General features: G+C 35.7%; 1 protein-coding gene across 5 annotated transcripts in view; it reads left to right on the top strand.

The window, feature by feature from the left end:
- The window catches only part of LOC138304817 (mucolipin-2-like), a 65,627-nt gene extending 48,909 nt beyond the window's left edge, over positions 1-16,718 (top strand). The window contains exons 1-13 of one of the 5 annotated variants that reach the window (XM_069245116.1): positions 2,693-2,808; positions 3,060-3,299; positions 4,248-4,439; positions 4,912-5,059; positions 5,325-5,418; positions 8,611-8,710; positions 9,255-9,357; positions 9,923-10,026; positions 10,390-10,539; positions 11,162-11,275; positions 13,398-13,520; positions 13,891-14,097; positions 15,366-16,717. In XM_069245116.1, coding sequence (XP_069101217.1) covers positions 3,072-3,299; positions 4,248-4,439; positions 4,912-5,059; positions 5,325-5,418; positions 8,611-8,710; positions 9,255-9,357; positions 9,923-10,026; positions 10,390-10,539; positions 11,162-11,275; positions 13,398-13,520; positions 13,891-14,097; positions 15,366-15,422 — 1,620 coding nt within the window. In that variant the 5' untranslated portion in view covers positions 2,693-2,808; positions 3,060-3,071 and the 3' untranslated portion in view covers positions 15,423-16,717. The other 4 variants (XM_069245118.1, XM_069245119.1, XM_069245121.1 and 1 more) reach the window with 4 other exon arrangements.
- The last annotated feature ends 4,495 nt before the right edge of the window (positions 16,719-21,213 follow it).

Raw genomic sequence — 21,213 nt, 5'->3', positions numbered from 1 at the left:
CCTGAATTACCTTGTACACTATACTATCTGAACAAAAGATATAAAATGAAGAGGCAAAAAACATCCTGATTTAACTAACTAACAAAAGGATAATAATGTAGAGGTGAGAAATATCCTGAATTACACTAACTGAACAAAAGATAAAAAATGAAGAGACGAAAATATCCTAAATTTCACTAACTGAGCAAAGAATCAAAGAAACAGAGGAGGTGAGAAATACTTTTTTTTCGGAAAAATGTCATAGATATAGGGCAAAGGACGTCTTGTCAGGTGAGAGATCGCCGATAAAGCACCTGCTAAGAGATGCACTTTCAATAATTTTGTCTAGACTAGTATGACATCATGATAAATGTAACAAATATATGTTTTGTATTAATTCTTAAGTTCTGGGTGATAATGTGGTATATCAGCGTTCATTATCATTAACAGCTTACACCTTACATTATTTAATGGAATCAAAACGTCACAAAGGACATAACACCTGGTCACATATATACAATAAACCCTGCCTTAGCGACCACTTATGTATAAACACCACCTACAATTGTAATACTTCTTTCGTAGGGTCCCAAATGGCCATTTCCAACATAGTTTGACCTGTGTATAAAGGTCATTTGGCTATTTTAGGATATTTTATTCTTGGTCCCTTGGGTGGTCGATAAAGGTTGACAGGTTTGACTTATCTTTAACCTATCCTATCTATTTCAGAATATCAGTATAATTATAGTGATAGATATTATACAGCCGTGCATGTATTGTAAATGATAAATATTAATGATAATCTGATCATTGGCTTTTTTTCTCAATAATTTGTGCTAATCGTTACACTTAACACGTTATGAAAATGCTCCACCGCTGGCAAATTGTATTTTTTTCACTATCACAAACCGGAGCAGACGATTTAGTATTTTTCTTCAGTTACAAAAGTTACTTACTTTACACTATTACCACCATTGAAAAGTTTGAGCTTCTAATCTTGCTTTAAATTATAAATATAAAAAAAAACAATTAATTGCATCCCGAAAAAAATCCGTGGCACTATATCCTATATGAAATGAAGTACTGATTGCGCATGCACCAAAGGCAAAACAAATTATTTTATATTATTTTTTGTGCTAATTAGACGTATATATACACGATTTTACACCAATTATAGTTCAAATGATTAATATCATTTATGCTCTGTCGGCGGTGGAGCATCCTTAATTAGAGCAGTAAATGACGCTCATTAACGTTTAAGTTTTTTGTGTAGTAATGAATGCGTTATCTATGCAAAAGTGTATTGAGTGTAGCTAACCCAGAGTTATTACTGATAAGTAATATGGGAAACCGAATCAATAGATAACAAAAACAATTATGGATATTGCACCGCCATGCCTCCATAATTTATAATATGTCAAAAATGTATCAATATTTGCTTATATCCGTTTTATGTCCTGTAATTTACAGATTGCTGTGTCAAATAGTTTAGACGTGAGAGTAGCATTTAATATTCACAACAAATCATTACACTACGGTAATAGAGTAATTAGTGAACATGGACAGTGGTAATTTCAGGCAAGAAAGGATTCTCTTCTTTGAATATTAATACCGTCAGTATAACAAATCAGTATTACAATCAAAATTGGCTATAATGTCTACCATACAAACTACATGGGGAGCAGAAGCGGCATATCCAGGTGCTCGGGAAGAGTGAACGTTCTTTACCTCAACCACTCCTTCTCCGTTATATAAAGAAATCTAGTGTCACGTCAACGAGTTAGGTTATAACAGTAATGGTGTTATCAGCTTCATCTTTCATTTGGTTATATTTAATATTTTTACGTCCTATTTACAGCTAGGGTCAATTACGGACGATGTGTCCTGCGTGTGTGATGTGGGAGGTGTATATTTTGGGAGACTGAGGCATATTCGTGTCCTCTTGCATAGGAACTTTAACTATTTTATAATGTTTTATCACTGAAGACACTAAGCAACACATCCCACCCGGTCACATTTTACTGACAACGGACCAACCAGTCGTCCCACACCCATTATCCTCAGCGCTAAGCAGGACAAGCTATATCAGATGGTGTTATGTTAATTGATTATTTATATTATAATTTTATACACCAGGTTTCCACACGACTAGAAGATAAATAAGTCCAGTTTTAACCTACAGTCACTAAGTTCAGTGATTTTGGTTTGTGTCGTCACCAAATTGAATACTGTCAATTATATTTCTCTCGTGATTTTTATTTCAAAACAAGATAGCGAAGATTTAGATTCGCGGAATAAAAAATGGAATGCCAAAATAAAGAATGGAAATTCCTATCATTAAATATGTCGTAGATAATAATTCGTTTATCATTCGCAACGTTTACGAAAGTAAATCGGACGCGAAAGAATTTTGGTTCACTGAAGTTAGAGCAAAGAATAACACCTTCTAATATACAAGTCTAACATACACTATGTATCTATCACTTCCTGGTACTTCTGCTATAAAATCAAACACTAATTTCCAGATACTGGTTTGATAAAAATTTAGACCTTATCAAAACTCATCGGTGTCCTGGATTACAAGGAAATGATGAACATTTCAAATGTTTAATAGTACAGATATGTTTACTTTGGACTGTCAATCAAGCTAAAACAAATTTAGATCAACCATTGTCTACAGGGAAATGTAATCGATATCAAATTTTTAGTCCAGAAAGGGAAGTTTAGTGCGTGATATTTAAGGACACCGGCAATTTTAAAAACCAAAATCAGTAATATTTCCTCAAACGACAGGATAGAACGGGATCTATTTTGTAATTGTTAAATTATGTATGTATTAGGTTGCTCATTATCAAGTAGTATTCTTTTTTCGATTCTATAGCTCGACTTGAGTCTTCGTAACGTAACAAAGGGTATTCTTCATAACTTTTTCTTTGTGTATGTTAGAAATTACAGTACATGTAATGAAATTGTTACACAACGATTGAACATTTTATGTGCGATGTTTTGATAACTAGTACGATTCGTACACTGTCACCTTGAAATGCATCCAAAATATTTACGCAGATGGTTATTTTCAGAAATAAGAGAGAATGTCCTCCTTTGAGATGACATTTACTGGGGAAGTTGGTGCTGAAGACCGAACTGACCAGAAAGTACGAGAATCGGATGTAGCCCCTGAACAAAGTCTGAGATCTGCTCTCCAGGATCACTTCCAGAACCCTTTTGGCGGCTGTAGAAGCAGGGAGGCATGTGGACCAGGACGAACGCCGTTAAAACTACTGGTGCTGGCGTTCAAACTCATCTTCGTCATCGTAACGGTTAGTGATGATACACGAAGGTAATTGGGGGAAATGGGTTCAACGCCCTGTGAAAATATTACTGATAATGCAATCCACTATACAAAACTTAAGAAGACTTATAAAAATTAAGATGTGGCAAAAATCACTCCGATTATGTTATGTTTATATCTCTATTTTTTCTTTTCGTTTTCTTTTTTACTTTTGTTTTTGAAGCCAGCTATATGGACTTTATTTGAGTAAATTCTTCATAACACGAAGTAACGAGCAATAAGCTACTGTAGTTGTTACATTAATATTATTAATTAAAGATTAACATTTAGAGCGGGTATCGCCGATTTTCCTTGATTTTTAATCGCATGGTACACCTACAGGAAGGAAGTTGTCTTCCTTCCTATCACCTTTCCAGAATAAGGATGACACTGATATGAATTTTTTTTTTTTTTTTTTTTTAATATTGTTATCAAAATCATTCTGTGTTTTTACCGATAGGATATGATTTGAAATCATGTTTATCACAGTTTATTTGTTATGATAAGCATGGCTACATGGACTACGGTGAAATATTTAACCCTCGAAAACGAAACGAATTTTTTCAAAGGCCCACTACGTTTCCTGGTTTTTAGCTTTTATAGAATTGCAATTTTATAGAACCGCAATAGTTATTAGCGTAGCGTTAATACTACACTTATCAACACCTTCTGAACAATTTAAGTAAAATAAATTAATGTTAATTTTCATAACATGGGTCGTTTTTTTCCCACCACCGTCCAATTTACCTTGCGTAAGTTGACTACAACTGCGTCAGGCTGCAAAGCAACAACAATGATTATTCAATGCATTAATTTTATTTGGTGTTATAGCCTCAACTAAGGCCATCAATTTATGCCAATATTGTTTCTAAGAAACCTTTTTTTTTGGTTCGGACCGGCAGTGAGCCTTTAAGACAGTAATACAATATTTTTGCAGTTGGTACAATTTGGAAATAAACGTGCAAGTTTTTCCAAATACCTTGACCGGAATAATCTGGCTCTGAAGCGTCTACTTCTACAGGACTGGTCAACCCTATACGAGACCATGCCCTACCCTCCGGCCACTGGACTATACGCTATCTATAGCATCGACGATTTCCTCGGACACATCAATCATACCGTCCATAAAGTCAGTTAAGACCTTCGTAATAATGACTACTGGTTATCTGTAACTGATACTCGAAATACATATGTACACGTTACTGGAAATATTGCTTTCAGTCGACTTTGATGAAAACTCACGTTTGCCTAAAATATCAGCATCAACAAAAATGGTATTATTTAGTACAAACAAATGTGCATTCAGTAAATTATTGATAACGTTGCTTCGAATAAGTTTATAAGGAAACGCGTATATGTGATAATAAGTTTGCTAATCAAAAGACCGATTTTTTAGATAGAAACATTAATCATATACATGGATCAATTTAGTTTCAATAGGTGCATAGGCAATGGTATTTGTTATGAGGTTAAACAAATGTGAGCAACGTCCAATCTGAGTTCGTTTTAAATCGACTTCAGATTGTCTCATGCAACTCCATTTTTCCGCTTTGATAAGTGGACTTTAAATCTCGATTTATAATAGATTTTGGTTTTGGTAGGTATCCAAACTACATCTGACGTCGGTAGGGTCCTTGTTCGCCAGCAGTGATGAGGACCATCAGGTCACTATCTGTGTCGAGTACTATGACCTTGGTGTCTACAACATAAGTACCAAGGATATTCAATTCGACCAGACAAGAAGGAGGGGTCAGTATACAACAATTCATACGTGCTTATGATGAGCCGGCTCCTCACGGGAGGACAAAAAGCTGCATCGACTTCTCATATCACCTCATTCTAGAGGAGCCGGGTCCTCAAAGGTGGCACAAAATCCTACATAGATATTGTATCCACATTCTATTATAAGTTTGTCTTGTTTCAACAATTTTGATTAAAATAGTTGGCATTTCTTTTTGTCTCGTTTTTGCGAATAAATTGATAAATTTACTATCATTTTTGTGTGTTTTAACAGTTTGCAATAATGTTGGCACCAACACGAGTGATGATTATAATTTGAAGCCGACAATAATGGATCTGATACGTGGTGACAATGGCTCTCTGGTCAGGTACGTTAATGGTGTAGGATACGTGGCGACAATGGCTCTCTGGTCAGGTACGTTAATGGTGTAGGATACGTGGTGACAATGGCTCTCTGGTCAGGTACGTTAATGGTGTAGGATACGTGGCGACAATGGCTCTCTGGTCAGGTACGTTAATGGTGTAGGATACGTGGCGACAATGGCTCTCTTGTCAGGCACGTTAATGGTGTAGGATACGTGGTGACAATGGCCCTCTGGTCAGGTACGTTAATGGTGTAGGATACGTGGCGACAATGGCTCTCTGGTCAGGTACGTTAATGGTGTAGGATACGTGGTGACAATGGCTCTCTGGTCAGGTACGTTAATGGTGTAGGATACGTGGTGACAATGGCTCTCTGGTCAGGTACGTTAATGGTGTAGGATACGTTGCGACAATGGCTCTCTGGTCAGGCACGTTAATTGTGTAGGATACGTGGTGACAATGGCTCTCTGGTCAGGTACGTTAATGGTGTAGGATACGTGGCGACAATGGCTCTCTGGTCAGGTACGTTAATGGTGTAGGATACGTGGTGACAATGGCTCTCTGGTCAGGTACGTTAATGGTGTAGGATACGTGGTGACAATGGCTCTCTGGTCAGGTACGTTAATGGTGTAGGATACGTTGCGACAATGGCTCTCTGGTCAGGCACGTTAATTGTGTAGGATACGTGGCGACAATGGCTCTCTTGTCAGGCACGTTAATGGTGTAGGATACGTGGTGGGACAATGGCCCTCTGGTCAGGTACGTTAATGGTGTAGGATACGTGGCGACAATGGCTCTCTGGTCAGGTACGTTAATTGTGTAGGATACGTGGTGACAATGGCTCTCTGGTCAGGTACGTTAATGGTGTAGGATACGTGGTGACAATGGCTCTCTGGTCAGGTACGTTAATGGTGTAGGATACGTTGCGACAATGGCTCTCTGGTCAGGCACGTTAATAGTGTAGGATACGTGGTGACAATGGCTCTCTGGTCAGGTACGTTAATGGTGTAGGATACGTTGCGACAATGGCTCTCTGGTCAGGCACGTTAATTGTGTAGGATACGTGGTGACAATGGCCCTCTGGTCAGGTATTTTAATGGTGTAGGATACGTGGCGACAATGGCTCTCTGGTCAGGTACGTTAATGGTGTAGGATACGTGGTGACAATGGCTCTCTGGTCAGGTACGTTAATTGTGTAGGATTCGTGGTGACAATGGCTCTCTGGTCAGGTACGTTAATGGTGTAGGATACGTGGTGACAATGGCTCTCTGGTCAGGTACGTTAATGGTGTAGGATACGTGGTGACAATGGCTCTCTGGTCAGGTACGTTAATGGTGTAGGATACGTGGCGACAATGGCTCTCTGGTCAGGTACGTTAATGTAGGATACGTGGTGACAATGGCTCTCTGGTCAGGTACGTTAATAGTGTAGGATACGTGGTGACAATGGCTCTCTGGTCATGTACGTTAATGGTGTAGGATACGTGGCGACAATGGCTCTCTGGTCAGGTACGTTAATGGTGTAGGATACGTGGTGACAATGGCTCTCTGGTCAGGTACGTTAATGGTGTAGGATACGTGGCGACAATGGCTCTCTGGTCAGGTACGTTAATGGTGTAGGATACGTGGCGACAATGGCTCTCTGGTCAGGTACGTTAATGGTGTAGGATACGTGGCGACAATGGCTCTCTTGTCAGGCACGTTTATGGTGTAGGATACGTGGTGACAATGGCCCTCTGGTCAGGTATGTTAATGGTGTAGGATAAGTGGCGACAATGGCTCTCTGGTCAGGTACGTTAATGGTGTAGGATACGTGGTGACAATGGCTCTCTGGTCAGGTACGTTAATGGTGTAGGATACGTGGTGACAATGGCTCTCTGGTCAGGTACGTTAATGGTGTAGGATACGTTGCGACAATGGCTCTCTGGTCAGGCACGTTAATTGTGTAGGATACGTGGTGACAATGGCCCTCTGGTCAGGTATTTTAATGGTGTAGGATACGTGGCGACAATGGCTCTCTGGTCAGGTACGTTAATGGTGTAGGATACGTGGTGACAATGGCTCTCTGGTCAGGTACGTTAATTGTGTAGGATTCGTGGTGACAATGGCTCTCTGGTCAGGTACGTTAATGGTGTAGGATACGTGGTGACAATGGCTCTCTGGTCAGGTACGTTAATGGTGTAGGATACGTGGTGACAATGGCTCTCTGGTCAGGTACGTTAATGGTGTAGGATACGTGGCGACAATGGCTCTCTGATCAGGTACGTTAATGTAGGATACGTGGTGACAATGGCTCTCTGGTCAGGTACGTTAATAGTGTAGGATACGTGGTGACAATGGCTCTCTGGTCATGTTTTTAATGGTGTAGGATACGTGGCGACAATGGCTCTCTGGTCATGTACGTTAATGGTGTAGGATACGTGGCGACAATGGCTCTCTGGCCAGGTACGTTAATGGTGTAGGATACGTGGCGACAATGGCTCTCTGGTCATGTACGTTAATGGTGTAGGATACGTGGCGACAATGGCTCTTTGGTCAGGTACTTTAATGGTGTAGGATACGTGGCGACAATGGCTCTCTGGTCAGGTACGTTAATGGTGTAGGATACGTGATGACAATGGCTCTCTGGTCAGGTACGTTAATGGTGTAGGATACGTGGTGACAATGGCTCATTGGTCATGTACGTTAATGGTGTAGGATACGTGGTGACAATGGCTCTCTGGTCAGGTACGTTAATGGTGTAGGATACGTGCACGTGGCGACACAGGCTCTCTGGTCAGGTGCGTTAATGATCGCGGCACCTTGTTGTGATTGCGGCACAATACTGTGATCGCGGCAGATTGTTGTGATTGTGGCACATTGCTGTGGTCCCGGCACATTGTTGTGATTGCGGCACATTGTTATGATCGCGTTTTTATCCACGAAATGTTGAGATATTGTTCAATCATATTTATACCCTTAAAAAGTTAAGGTGAAACAAATTCTGCGTAAGGCTTTAATGAAATGCTGTACGGTATTTTGTTGTGCTATGCTTACGTACCCTATACAACCAATGTGTCAGTGTTTCATGAGCTTTCTTTCCAGAAATTCCGGCGATTTGAAATGAATCAGCTTCAATATACTGTTATAAAATCTATTTCTCATTACGCTAATACTTTAAAATCAGCAACATAATTTTAATTTTTACTTCCTTTCCAGACTCATTCGAGTAGAGGTCGGGTTTTATGTAGACTCCGTCCATATAGATATGGGGAACACTGCCGACACCAGTCCAAGGTGTTTCCGTATTCATGGCACGGTAAAACTTTACTTAAACGCAATTATTTTAGACACAATACTCACAGTTATTTGTTTATTTTATTCCCTTTTCTATATTTTATGAAGCACCAACTGTAATTGATAAGGAAGCAGTAGTATTCACAACCATGGATAAAAGCAAAGGGAAATATTTAATGCAATTTGGTATTAGGAAGCAGCCGACATGAAATATTACACGCCAACAAAAATCTCTAGAGTAATTAGTATCATATTTACACTGTTATGATTAAAATAAACGGAAGAAAACGATAAAATGATTAACAATAACAGGGAATATAGCAATGAAGGAAAATAAAAATGTTAATGATCTTGTCAATTTTTGTTCAATATTGAAGAAAAGTGTACTCAAAAGTATGAAAAATATTCGGTTATGAATTGGAGTTAATGAATATATTATTAATTTAACTAACCGTTAATGAAACCGACTTTGGGTCATTACCATTACACCGTGCGTTGGTAAAGATTAATCGTGAGAGTATTCTTGCATGATTCGATATACCCAATAATGTACCTTTACATCACAGATATTATTTGATAATTCTGACATCAATGGCCAGATACCTGTCCAGTTACACTCAGATGTATGGGAGATGGTGTGTACACTCAATGGCGCCCCGTTCAGGCGAGGTAACCATGAGACTAATCTGTTGGAGTCATGTTAACAAGACATCAGTTTTTAAAGTGCCATGACATTCAGTTTAAAAGAACAAACTACAAAACAAAATGAGCTTCGTATCCGTTAGATTCAAAAGTTTCAGAAGGAAAACAAAGTTCTATTACAGTAAATAACACCTGCCTTTTGTTATCCTTTGGTGGACTACACTTTCGACTGGAATCTGGTGTTTTGATATCGTAACATAACAACGTAGCAGATTATAAATAGCCTACACTTTTGTTTTACTGAAAATAAAGTGTACTGATTCCTAAAAGAAATTTGCGTTAACAAAAACAGAAGACAAAATATGGGAAAAAGAAAAAAGAAATGTTTACGTTAAATTGTTCTATTCATTAATAGTGAATATTGAGAAAAAGGCACTTATGCGCATTGAACTTTTTTTTCTATGATGCAACTCAAGAAAGATTATACACTTGAAAATATTGTACTGATAGAATATTATGTAGATGAGAGATAACAATATGTGTTTATATTGCTGATGAATATTCTGCAGATATAATCTGTTTTCTGTTGTAGATGAAACAGGCATATATGTACTTGGCAGTTTTAGTATCCTGTTCACTAGTTTTAGCCTCATTATATGTTTGCGCTCAGTGTTCAAATCGTTTCGTCTATGTTGTGTAAGTACATACAATACCAAATATTCTAGTGATAATGATTAGTAAACATTTAGGTACTTTCTTGGGTAAACAGTATCAGTATCTTAAAAGTATCGCAAAATCAATCTAGAGTCAATCTTTCTAGTTAGCCATTAGTGCATCAATTTTATTGTTAAAGAAATGAATCACATTAATGACTAGTAGGTGATGGCATAGGTAAAATTATTAACCTTCCATTAAACTATTGATACGATTCACTGCCATACCTTTATGACAATATCGACCTGACTTCATGATAGATGTGATCTTCTGTGTAATATTTTATCAGTTTATCTTGCGTGCATAGTCATAGTTATCGATAATTGAATCGGTATGTACATACAGAAGACAAAGAAATACATCAAAGCTAAATTTGGAACTCCCTTATCGATGTCTGAACAACTGGAGATAGTGAGCATTAAAGAGATCATTACCATGATCGGTGACGTCATCATCCTAATTGGTCTACTCATCTTCATTGTACTCAGCTCAAGTGTAAGCCAATTCCTTTAGTTCCTTTACAGTTTCTTTAACATTGCTATCTTTGGCATACATTTTGTCTTCAACTTAATTGAAGGTTAGGCCAAAACGACAATTACATGTTATATCATAGCAAGCATTAGCCCTCTAAGGGTGAAATCAGAACAGGCTATAGCGGTTGTCTTCGTCTCTGTGTCTGTATGTCCGTTTGCTTATCTGTCCGTCTTGCCTGTCCGGATGTTGGTTTCCAGACGATAACTGTACAACGGGTGGGTGGATTTCGTTGAAACTTCATACAATGATGGCTTATGAGGTAAAAAAAAAAGGCCAACTATAAAGGTCACTTACTAAAATGTGGGTAAGGTCACTGTAATAACTAAGACATGCATTGTTTCGTGAATACTCAGAATGCTTATAAATATGGATTCTATATGGAGTTGTGGAACACCAAACTGTCATTCATCTGTCCATACCACAAATATTTACTATCGGCATGTACAATGCGCTTTATTATTAAATTAAAATTTTGAATTGAAATCTATTATTTCTGCTGTTGTACTTTTCTATTATTAGGTAAAATTAGCTTCGTATAAAACAATCCAAATGTTCTTTTCACGATCTTTACTTTCGTTATCAGATTGTACGTTCGTCTGCACTTTGGTACGATGTTTGTGGTAGCCTGTTTGGTATTGGAATCATCATGACTTGTTTTGGAGCTCTCCATTTCCTGTCATTTAATAAAGGATTCCACGTAAGTATCTTTTATACTGTTAACTGATGGTTCACTGCAATATCATTGTGAGCATAACTTCTTCATTATAAATGTATACTTGGCGAAAGACTTCAGCTTAAAGTGCCTTATTTTTTCTGTAAATGAGAATAATAAGGATGTAACTTACACATTAGATGTTCTCATTGCTCTTGTATTTCTTTCAGATTTAGAATTTTCATTATCATATAATACATGTAAGTGATGTTTCAAATTTTCGTTGAAATCAATACTAGCTCGCAATTGAAAAGACATATGTTATACGTTAGTTAAATCTTTGAAAAGACTTCCAACTGTAGAATGTTATTTTATTCTTGATAGTACCTACCATTTACATTTCAACCTATCCTAGATAATTTAGGGGATTACTACTGTATGTTCTGGTAAATAATTGATGTAGCAGTCTCTAGTTTATTGAGGGTGTTATCAACAAATAGTAGCATCAGATTAACAGTACCACCAACACAATAATGTACATATTCTGTGAGGATATCACATAGGCGGATTTGGCACTTTTGTTTATTTCTTTTCTTATCTTCTTCTAGTCATACATTCAGTAAAAGTCAAATCATAATTTCAAATTTAAATGTCTTTATGAAATATGAAAAATAGAATATTCATATATAATAAAAATGATATCAGCATTTAACATCGTTCTGCATACGAATAAGTCACGCACTTTGTCTTCCGTCCTCTACCGTGCTATAGGTCCATAAAATGGAACAGAATTATTGTAAATGTGAATGTTTCACAGATATTAATTACCATTACAGAGCCATGTTGGTCAAAAGGAGATTAGGATAATCACATTTTAACGACAATTTTCTTACGATTAGATAATTTCTTTTAATACAAACTTGAAAAAATTTCTGAATAATATATAATCAAAGGTTTTGCAGCAAATGAGAAATGAAAAATGTAATTATAAAATGATTCAGCTAATCACCCTTGTAACAATTCGGCCCAAATGTTTACTTTACGTATACGTTTGACGTTACAGTAGATATTGTTTATATTACAGTAGATATTGTTTATATTACAGTAAATATTGTTTATGTTACAATAAATATTGTTAACGTTACAGTAGATATTGTTTATGTTACAGTAGATATTGTTTATGTTACAGTAGATGTTGTTTACATTACAAATATTATTTACAATACAGTAAATATTGTTTATGTTAAAGTAGATAATGTTTACATTGCATATATTGTTTACTTTACAGTAGCTGTTGTTTACATAACAGTAAACATCGTTACATTACAGTAGATATTGTTCACATTACAGTAGATATCATTAGGTTACAGTAGATATTGTTTATGTTACAGTAAATATCATTAGGTTACAGTAGATATTATTTATGTTACAGTAAATATCATTAGGTTACAGTAGATATTGTTAATGTTACAGTAAATACCATTAGGTTACAGTAGATATTATTTATGTTACAGTAAATACCATTAGGTTACAGTAGATATTATTTATGTTACAGTAAATACCATTAGGTTACAGTAGATATTGTTTATGTTACAGTAAATACCATTAGGTTACAGTAGATATTATTTATGTTACAGTAAATACCATTAGGTTACAGTAGATATTATTTATGTTACAGTAAATATCATTAGGTTACAGTAGATATTGTTTATGTTACAGTAAATACCATTAGGTTACAGTAGATATCATCAGGTTACAGTAGATATTGTTTATGTTACAGTAGATATCATTTGGTTACATTAGATATCATCAGGTTACAGTAGATATTGTTTTGGCTACAGTAGATATCATTAGGTTACAGTAGATATTGTTTTGGCTACAGTAGATATCATTAGGTTACAGTAGATATCATTAGGTTACAGTAGATATCATTAGGTTACAGTAGATATCATTAGGTTACAGTAGATATTGTTTTGGCTACAGTAGATATCATTAGGTTACAGTAGATATTGTTTTGGCTACAGTAGATATCATTAGGTTACAGTAGATATCATTAGGTTACAGTAGATATCATTAGGTTACAGTAGATATCATTAGGTTACAGTAGATATTGTTTTGGCTACAGTAGGTATTGTTTTTGTTAGAGTAGATATTGTTGAAATTACAGATATTGTTTGACGTGATGGGTAAGTCCCTGTTACCAGTGTTGCGGTTTCTTGGCTGTGCCGTCGTGCTGTTCGTTAGTTTCGCCCTGTGTGGCTGGATTGTTATGGGACCGTATCACATCAAGGTGACAAATATTTCCATGCATGGTTACCCTATTCCGCTTGACTTGACATCAGCAAATCAAAAACAAAAAAAATGTCTTTGAAGGTCTGGTAAAATGAAGATGAAGGCGACAAGATGGCACAAACGAAGAAAATAATTCTCCGATGATAGTTTCAAAATTAAACGAACTAGTGTACTAGTATCTTTGCATTAACTTCAACAAAGAATGCTGAATGATTCACTAATTGTTCCTCCTTTATCTGATACATTTTCATTCCATTCTTTTTTGCTTTAATTCTCTTACCTAATATCCAATACATTATAAAATTATTGAAAAAAGAATTTACTCACCTTTTTTTTATTCGTTGACTTTTTTGTGTGTTTTGTTGTAGTTTAGTTCAATCTACAGTACCTTCCGATGTCTATTTGGCCTGATCTCTGGAGATGAGATCTACGTTACACTAGCCGCTATAGATGATGAGTTCTCCTTCCCCTGGTGGTTTTGTGCAGCCTTTATTACTCTCTACACCACCATCTTCACCCTCGTCGCCCTCAACATCCTCATCGCCATCTTTACGACGGCCTACGAAAGCGTCAAGGTAACGACGGTCTGTTTGCATTATAGCAGTTGACGAAAAGAATTTGTGAAAAAAGTTGGATAGATATTTTGCATGAGTTACAACGAAGAATAGCGATTTGGTTCGTTTTGTGACACTTCGTTGAAAAGCATTATATTTTACAAGAAGATACTTAGGGTCAGCTACACATTATATATATGTTATCAAAACTATATATTCTAGAAACAAACTTATTCATGATTTAAACAATTTCAGAAGTTTTGTTCAATGCGAAAAAGTGCAGTTTGATACACTAGGTTATAATCATCGTAATGTAATTTTCCATCTTATGGCTTATTTTCTCCATTGTTATCACGCCAAAAAACTATTTACACTCCCATATTGAATGTGTGAAACCCTTGTCAGAAGATTTCAATTTTTGTTTTTTTCTTTGAGGTCCCACGAGAACAGGACAATTTGATGTTTTGAACAACACACAAAATAAAGATGACCCTTTCAGTTCACACAACAGTCCAAAATAATATCTTTCTTAACTTCAATTTTCTTATATAAAGATTCAAAAATCATTCCATGACTCTTTTTTTCTAAGAAATCATTAAGCCGTTATCTCAGCCAATCAGATGTGACGTTACAAACGTTGACGCCATTTTTCCTTGATGGGCCGACAAAGTACATTTTTGAGCCAATGATACTGCTGGTAACAAACAAAATTGAATTATTCACTTTTAATACAAATGTCTGATTCAAAATATTGATGATTTGCAGGGAAAAAACACAAATGAATAATATCATTATAGAACATGCTTGCTTTCCTCATTCATCTTCAGAACATAAGAAAGGTTTTGTAGATATTTTATGCAATTGTGATATGAAGAATTGGTTATACTATACGTGTATACTATATCATTTCTGGAATAATAAGTACATGTAATTATTAATTTAGTCATTAATTATACTACTCTGTTGACCATATAGATACTGATGCAGAGATTAATAATAACAATGTAAGCGCCTTGATTTCATTTATAATGTTTTATTATCTCAAATAGATTTAACATGGATCGAGAAGCAGGCTAAGCATATACTAGCCCTCGCAAGGCCTTGTTACACATATACATCAACATTTCCTTAAAACGAACTTGCTTGATATTAATTCGGCTTATTGTTAATTAAAATTGAATCCCTGGTTTTCGCTGAAAGTATTACAAATTCGCATATGACAAATTGACACACCAAGTAAAAACTGTATTTCTACAATTTGGTGGGGGTTTTTTTATTTCGTGTTTCAGAACCAAACCATCCGGAATCAAGTGAAGAGTACCTTGATTAGATTTATGGACGAATGAAGTCTTCTGTGACGGTTCAAGTTAAATACATCGATAAAGCAAACATTAGGGGTCCAAAGGCCCTTAGGCCCACAGGTCAACATAACGCAGAACACCATCTGTACAATCGTGTTGTTTTGGTTTTATTTTGGGGATTTTAGTGTGTGTAAATAGTATTTATATTTACTCTGGGTTATGACAATGCGTGTTTAGTGTTGTTAAGCGATGACAGTTATTTGAATGTGAACATTTCAGTGTGATTTATATGATCGATCTGCTTTTATGATCTATACATGTAAACTCTCCCCGATATCATCATTCCCTCTAGTACTATTAACAACCCAAGCTACGAGTCCTTTGGGTGCAATGAATGTTCACCGGTGAAACGCAAGGTTTTACAAAAATACATGTGTAGTAAAATGACCAGTATTTGTTATTGCTTATAAACAATAGAGTGATGCATTAGCTAATCCAATCGTCTTTCATCTAGTTTATCCTCGGCACGGATGTGAAAAGATCATACATTGTAGGTACATTGTAATGTGAATTTAATCCGGGCCCTCCGGATTCCTTCCAAGACCCATCCTCGAAATTCCAGGAGTTACTATCACTGAGGTTATATCAACCGATGGAATATGTTATTTAAGGATTAACTTGAATAGACTTTTTTTATGTTATGGAAATATAACACAAAAATGTGAGTGTTTTCTAAATAAACCGCGAAGTGGTTTATGATGAGAGTTCACTCGATTTTTGTGTAATATCTCCACACCATAAAAAATATTCAAATTAATCCCTATCATTCAATTTACAAAAGAAAATATATTCCAAATTCCGAATTCATTTTTGGAGTCTTTTTTTCTATGAAATCATTACACCAACATATCAGCCAATCAGAAACGACGTTACAAATGCCAGTTTTTCCCTTTATAGGCTGATAAAGAAAAAAATCAAGTGTTTGATACAAGCAAAGTTGAATTATAGAAAAACTGTACTACATAAAACACGAGTCCTTTGGTCCACATGTACATCAAAGGAACCGAATAATGGTACACTATGGTTGACTAAGTGGCTTTCTCTGTATTCTTCAAAGGAATCTCTACAGGCCTGTGATTGGTCAGGTTTTTTTCCTCGTGATTGGCTTTCAGTTTTACGATGAGATAGTCCAGGGGTGGATAAAACGTCAGTGATAGTAACCCAGCCTGGAGTATCGAAGATACGCAAAACCTCTCGCGCAAACTTAAGTTGTAATTGTATTGTTTATTGCTATTATTAGACTAAATAAAGCAATTACCTATCTATAAGCATCTTTGTGTTTCTTTGCTCACTTAAGCTTGAGCATGCAGGCCTACAACAATGTAGGGGCCATGATGGCCGATTGCTTAAAATGTCCTGACAAACCACAAGCAGCCTTCCTGCCTGTGTCACATCATCGATATTCCATGTGTTATTATAATAATTCATTGTCGTTACATTCACCGACTATCTCATAGTAAAACTTAAGTTTTATTATGAGAAAGGTCAAGAGTGGATATAACGACAGTGAAAGTAATCCCTCGAGTATCGAGGATGTCTGTGTCGCGACTTCGAAACCAATATGGTAAATGTACGCGTACCCATTAGAGCAGTTGTCATGCATGAACTAACCACTAGTCTGTGGTGTTCTCCGACTACTCCAGTTTTCTGTGCACCTGTTTTCTGCGTTAACTCCAGCACCTGGCACTTCCTTGAATGACCTGGGCCCAGTTCATGAACAGTCCTTAACTTGAAGGAATTACTTACCTCTCAAAATTATCCACACGAAACCATTACAGAGGTAAAGGAGGAATCTTGAATTAGGAAGTTTTCATTAACTTCCGTAATGCTTTCATTCCTATGGAGAAGTTTAAGTTGTTCATGAACTTGGGCCCCATCCTCAATACTTTAGGGATTACTTTCGTTATATCTACGACAGTGATAGTAACCCCTGGAAAATGGAGGACGATTGGGCTCTGGCTGTTAATACGACTTGATACTCAACCAATACATTGTACCGCAACATTCACGAAATAAAGTCATAAAACTACGACTAAATATATAACCATAGCATAATGTATATAGTTGGCGGTGCCCACCGATCAAATACGTGTAGAATCTGACTGGTTTTCTGGAAGAAAAAGTGTTCTCTGTTTGATATTTCCTTTATAATTATACTTCAAATGTTAAAATGAATGATCAGGGCTCAAATCGATTTGCTCTTTTTTACTTCTAGATCTACAATAAATAGGCTACTAGTCCGGTAAAAATAGTCCCAAATTAAAATACATTTTGTATATGCCTAACAGACCCAGATTTGTCAAAATATATGTATTCATGTTCCATGTGTTGCAATAAAAAGTTATAAACAGTGAGCTTATTTATATTCGTTTCGAAGTTCATATCAACCGAAATTCGCATTTCTTGCTCATCTGTTATTATAAAAAAATGGTTAAGATGTCCCGAAAAATTACCATAATCCATCTACTTCTGGCTTGATAGTGTGGGGCAGGCACAGTTGCCAGGTATTGGCCGTTGGCCGGAGTGACCGATGGTTTTTTTATCTCCACTAATTTTGATCGGGTTAGCTGTAGTTTGTTTTATAAAAAGATATTGAGATTCATACTCTATAACATACCACATTTGTTTTGATCCAGTGGCTAAAAATGATTAAACTTTCCACATTATACTGAACATTTCTTTATTTCTGGAACAATTTCAATAAGATTTCCAAAATATTTTTTCAGAAGGATTATAATGAACAGTTGTTTGAAATTAGATAAATTAGATTGAAAGTTAAAAGTCATAAAATTGAATATTTCTAATGAAAATTCTAAAAGCTAATAATAATACTATAATATCATATTGAAAAGAAAGATAAAATGTCTGTAATACTTGTTTCTTTTCATAATGGTAATCCAGTTAATATATGCTAAATTGCATTGTAATCGCGGTTATAATAACAAAAAGTTTTGCTCTTTTTTTCATAATGCATGATGGACACTGTCATATTTTGCAGTCCTGCCGAATTGCGCAAAATAGGGTTTTCAATGCTTCAATTTTGACAAATAAAAAACTGATCATTTCAAATTCATATTTTAGCTAGCTATAAATGATTATCAAACGCCTTATTTTCGTCTCATTTGAATGCAAAAAATTAGCAATGGTATATTGATATTGAATGACTTTTACAAATATATAAAAATTTGATATTTTACCCCCAAGTTGCACTACATGTGTATTAAACAATTTGAATACGTATTAGATGCTCCTCGCTTACAAATGGTATTTTTTCTCTATCAAAGATAGGAGCAGACGAATAAGTGTTTTTCTTCAGTTACAAAAGTTACTTACTTTACACCATTACCACCACTGAAAAGTTTGTGCTTCTAATTTTACTTCAAGATAAAAATATTAAATACTATAAATTGCATCCCGAAAAATATCCCTGGCACTATGTCCTATATTGAATTAGGTACTGATTGCGCATGCACCAACAGCAAAATAAATTATTTTATATCATTTTTGTGTTAATTAGACATATACACGCACGATTAAACACCAATTATTGTTAAAATGATGAGTATCGTTTATGCTCTATCGGCGGTGGAGTTAGACCGAATTATCTGTCCTTTAAAATGAGCTCCTTTTTTTTGTCGTTTATTGATACGCTCATAAACGACATCAAAAAGGAGCTCTTTTTAAGAGACAGATTATTCGGTCTACGGCGGAGCATCTTAATAATCTTTAACAAAATAAGGCAACGGAAATCGATTTCCCTTTGGCAAATTTTATATTATGGATTTTTAAGCATCAAATACTTAACAGACTTAAAGGCCCACTACCTTTTCGGAGGAAAACATAAAGGTTTCTTAAAAACATTAATAACATCAGAAAATATATACCAATGGCCTAAGATGAGGTTACAACACCAAACATATGCAAGATTTCCTGCGTAATGTTTGATAACAGTGGAGAGTTATTTCGCTGTTTTGCCGTCTGACGCAGTGATAGTCAACTACCGCGCGGTATTTAGGACGACGGCGGGAAACATAAGATGACCCGCGTTATGAAAATTAACATTTTATTTATTTTAATCAAATTGTTCAGAATGTGATGACACGTGTAGTATTTACGGTAAGTTAATAACTTTAGCGACTATACAAAAATGTCGATCTCGTTTTACTTTCCCATTTTAAAAATTAAAAGCCGTTTCGGAAAGGTAGCGGGCCTTTAAGTTCAAAGTTGCAATTTTGTCCCGGACATATACTGTATCACAGACATTTGGCTCTCTCTCTATCTTTATTTTCTTTACTGAGGACCCTGATGGAGATTAGCCCTTGGCTAAATCAGGTTTCTATCATCGGTAAATAAAGTTTATTGTTATTATTATTTATTTCTGTATGTATATATATTTATATGGGACAAAGCGAGAGAGAGAGAGAGAGAGAGAGGTGAAGAGAGAAGAGGGATATGGACCTCCCGTATGAGAGAGAGAGAGAGAGAGAGAGAGGTTATTTTAACATATGTATATAATTACTAAAGTACTTGATATGTTTGTACATGTATTTGCCGAGATTTAAACTCCCGGTGCTGACGAACGAAGTTGTACTAATCGCTGTTCTACTTAAAGTTCATCACATGCAGTGCCTTGGTATCTTTCTCCTGTCAATCTGGTGCTTTCTTAATTACGTTTCTCTTCTGTCGCCAGCTTCGTAAAGATATTAAGAAACATTTTTTAATAGTTCATATCACAAATAGGAGGGGGTTAAATTCTTTTATAGTCAATTATTTACTGTTGAGTGCTCTGACATATTGTTATGTTATCTTCAAGAGATAAATCTGGACTTCCATGTAGTAGTAGCTGCAGGTCTAAAGGAATGCAGTTGTTTAAAGGGACTAAATCGAAATCTCTGGTCAGCGTAATTATTACATGTAAAGAAGAAGTGATGGGCATCCCAAACCTCACAACAGTATTCAAACAGAAGCCGAATATATATGACTAGTACATTTTAACTAGTTTGTTTATTAAGATTTTATTCAAGTTTTCGAAGAACACTTACCTGTTTTGATACCTGTTTACATATATTATAAATGTGGATATTCCATTTACAATTAGCCTCCGAAGTTAATCCTAAGTGCTTATGGTTTTATCTAAAAAAATCTACACTTACATTAATGAATTTGATATCGATTAGGTGATCATGTTCCGTATTAGAAGTAAGTAAAGCTTCCGTCTTTTGGGGGTTAAAAGTTACTAACTTTTTATTTATTCTGAATTTTCATAAGGTCGTCGTTAATTTTAGTTTCTATCTCCAAAATTGATGACCCAGAGCATAGCAAGGAAGCATCATCAAATAATTAATACAGACTTTCGAGGTTGTCAGAATTATCATGAAAATACAATATAAAAAGGAACGGACCTAATGCTGAACCTTGGGGGACGCCAGAATTTGCAGATTTGATGGAAGATTTACTATTTCAAACAAAAACATGCTGTTTCCGATTAATGATGTAATTTTTTAACCAATTTAGCAATTTTCCACCTATACCATAATTTGCATGTTTTGCAGTCCTTTGTGCCACACACGATCCAATGCTTTCGAAATATCACAGAAAACTAAACATGTTCAGTGCATTATTTCAATATTTTCACATAGGGAATGGTACATTTCAATAAGTTAGTGAGTTGATGAATGTCCAGGTTGAAAACCTGACTGATATTCATATATGAGTGAATTATCAAGTAAGTAATTGTTTAGATATTTGACTACAAATCTTTCAAACACTTTTCCTA

Source organism: Argopecten irradians, chromosome 12, assembly GCF_041381155.1.
Source record: "Argopecten irradians isolate NY chromosome 12, Ai_NY, whole genome shotgun sequence".
NCBI lineage: Eukaryota > Metazoa > Mollusca > Bivalvia > Pectinida > Pectinidae > Argopecten > Argopecten irradians.
The sequence above is the reverse complement of the archived record's forward strand: the minus strand, read 5'-3'. Positions and strand labels throughout refer to the sequence as shown.